Source organism: Herpailurus yagouaroundi, unplaced genomic scaffold (assembly GCF_014898765.1).
Source record: "Herpailurus yagouaroundi ecotype Mexico unplaced genomic scaffold, PumYag 161, whole genome shotgun sequence".
Taxonomy (NCBI): domain Eukaryota; kingdom Metazoa; phylum Chordata; class Mammalia; order Carnivora; family Felidae; genus Herpailurus; species Herpailurus yagouaroundi.
Genome location: NW_024412402.1, coordinates 10557508 through 10558538, shown reverse-complemented (window position 1 = coordinate 10558538; position 1031 = coordinate 10557508). Strand labels below are relative to the sequence as shown.

At 66.4% G+C, this 1031-nt stretch overlaps 1 protein-coding gene across 1 annotated transcript in view; it reads right to left on the bottom strand.

The window, feature by feature from the left end:
* The window catches only part of KMT2A (lysine methyltransferase 2A), an 85100-nt gene extending 84998 nt beyond the window's left edge, over positions 1-102 (bottom strand). The window contains exon 1 of the mRNA XM_040483191.1: positions 1-102. Within this exon, the coding sequence (XP_040339125.1) occupies positions 1-86 (86 nt within the window). The 5' untranslated portion in view covers positions 87-102.
* Positions 103-1031: the final 929 nt, after the last annotated feature.

The window sequence follows — 1031 nt, the reverse complement described above, 5'->3', positions numbered from 1 at the left end:
CCCCCCAGGCCCCGGCGCCCCCCGCCGCCGCCGCCCCCGGTGGTCCCGGGTCGGGCGGGGAAGCGCCACCGACAGCTGTGCGCCATGTTCGCCCCGTGAAGTGAAGCAGCGAGAGGGAGAGGCGACAACACAGGGGGGCGGGGAGGCGGAGGGGGGGGCCGAGGGCCCCGGAACCTGCCTGAGCCGCTCGGCGCCGCCCGGCGGCCTACACCCAGCCGGCCGCTATGCAGAGCGCCGGGCCGCGCCCGCCCGCCCGGCAATCTGTATAGCGGGCTCGGGCCTACGCTCCAGACGCCGGGCCGCGGCTACGCCAGGCCGAGGCCCGGGCCGCCGCCGCCCGCCCGCCCGTCCGCCCCGCAACCTGGATAAGTGCATGCCCCGCCCTCCGGGAGCGGCATTGCTGGGGAAAAGGAGGGGGGAAGGAAGCCCAGGAGCCCGACGCGGAGCGCGGGTTCCGGGGAGAGGGGGAGGGGGCGAGGACTACAGGGAGGATGGAGGCGGAGGGAGCCCGGCCGCCTGCAGCCTCGAGAGCCGAGAGGCCGCTTACACACGTTCCCGGGATGCGCTGGGAATCGAACCGCCCGGGAGAGCAGCTTCCAGTATAGCGCGGCTGCCGGGTCGGGGACGAGTGAGCCTCCTTCTCTGCCTCGAGGCACGGAGACAAGATGGGTTAGCCCTCATTTAACGCTTCTAGAATAAAAGAGCCCTTATTGTACCATATGCAAAACGGAAGCGTTGCCCAGTTTACTATATGCAGAATAGAAAGGCCCTCAATGAACGCGCTTTAAAAATTAAAAAAAAAAAAAAAAAAAAGAGAGAGAGGGCCCCTCCCATTTTCATGCTGGAGCTCTCTCCAAAATGCACACATCAAGGGGCAGGTCTCCCGCCACCTCCTCGCACTCGGGGCTTTGGAACCTCTGTCTCTCGTGCCCTTCTGCAGAGAGTTGGGTCGTGTTTCTCCAGCCCGGGCATTGGGGCCACGGCGTGCTCCGCTAACGAGGCGGTGTTACAACGAAGCTGAAGCTGGATGG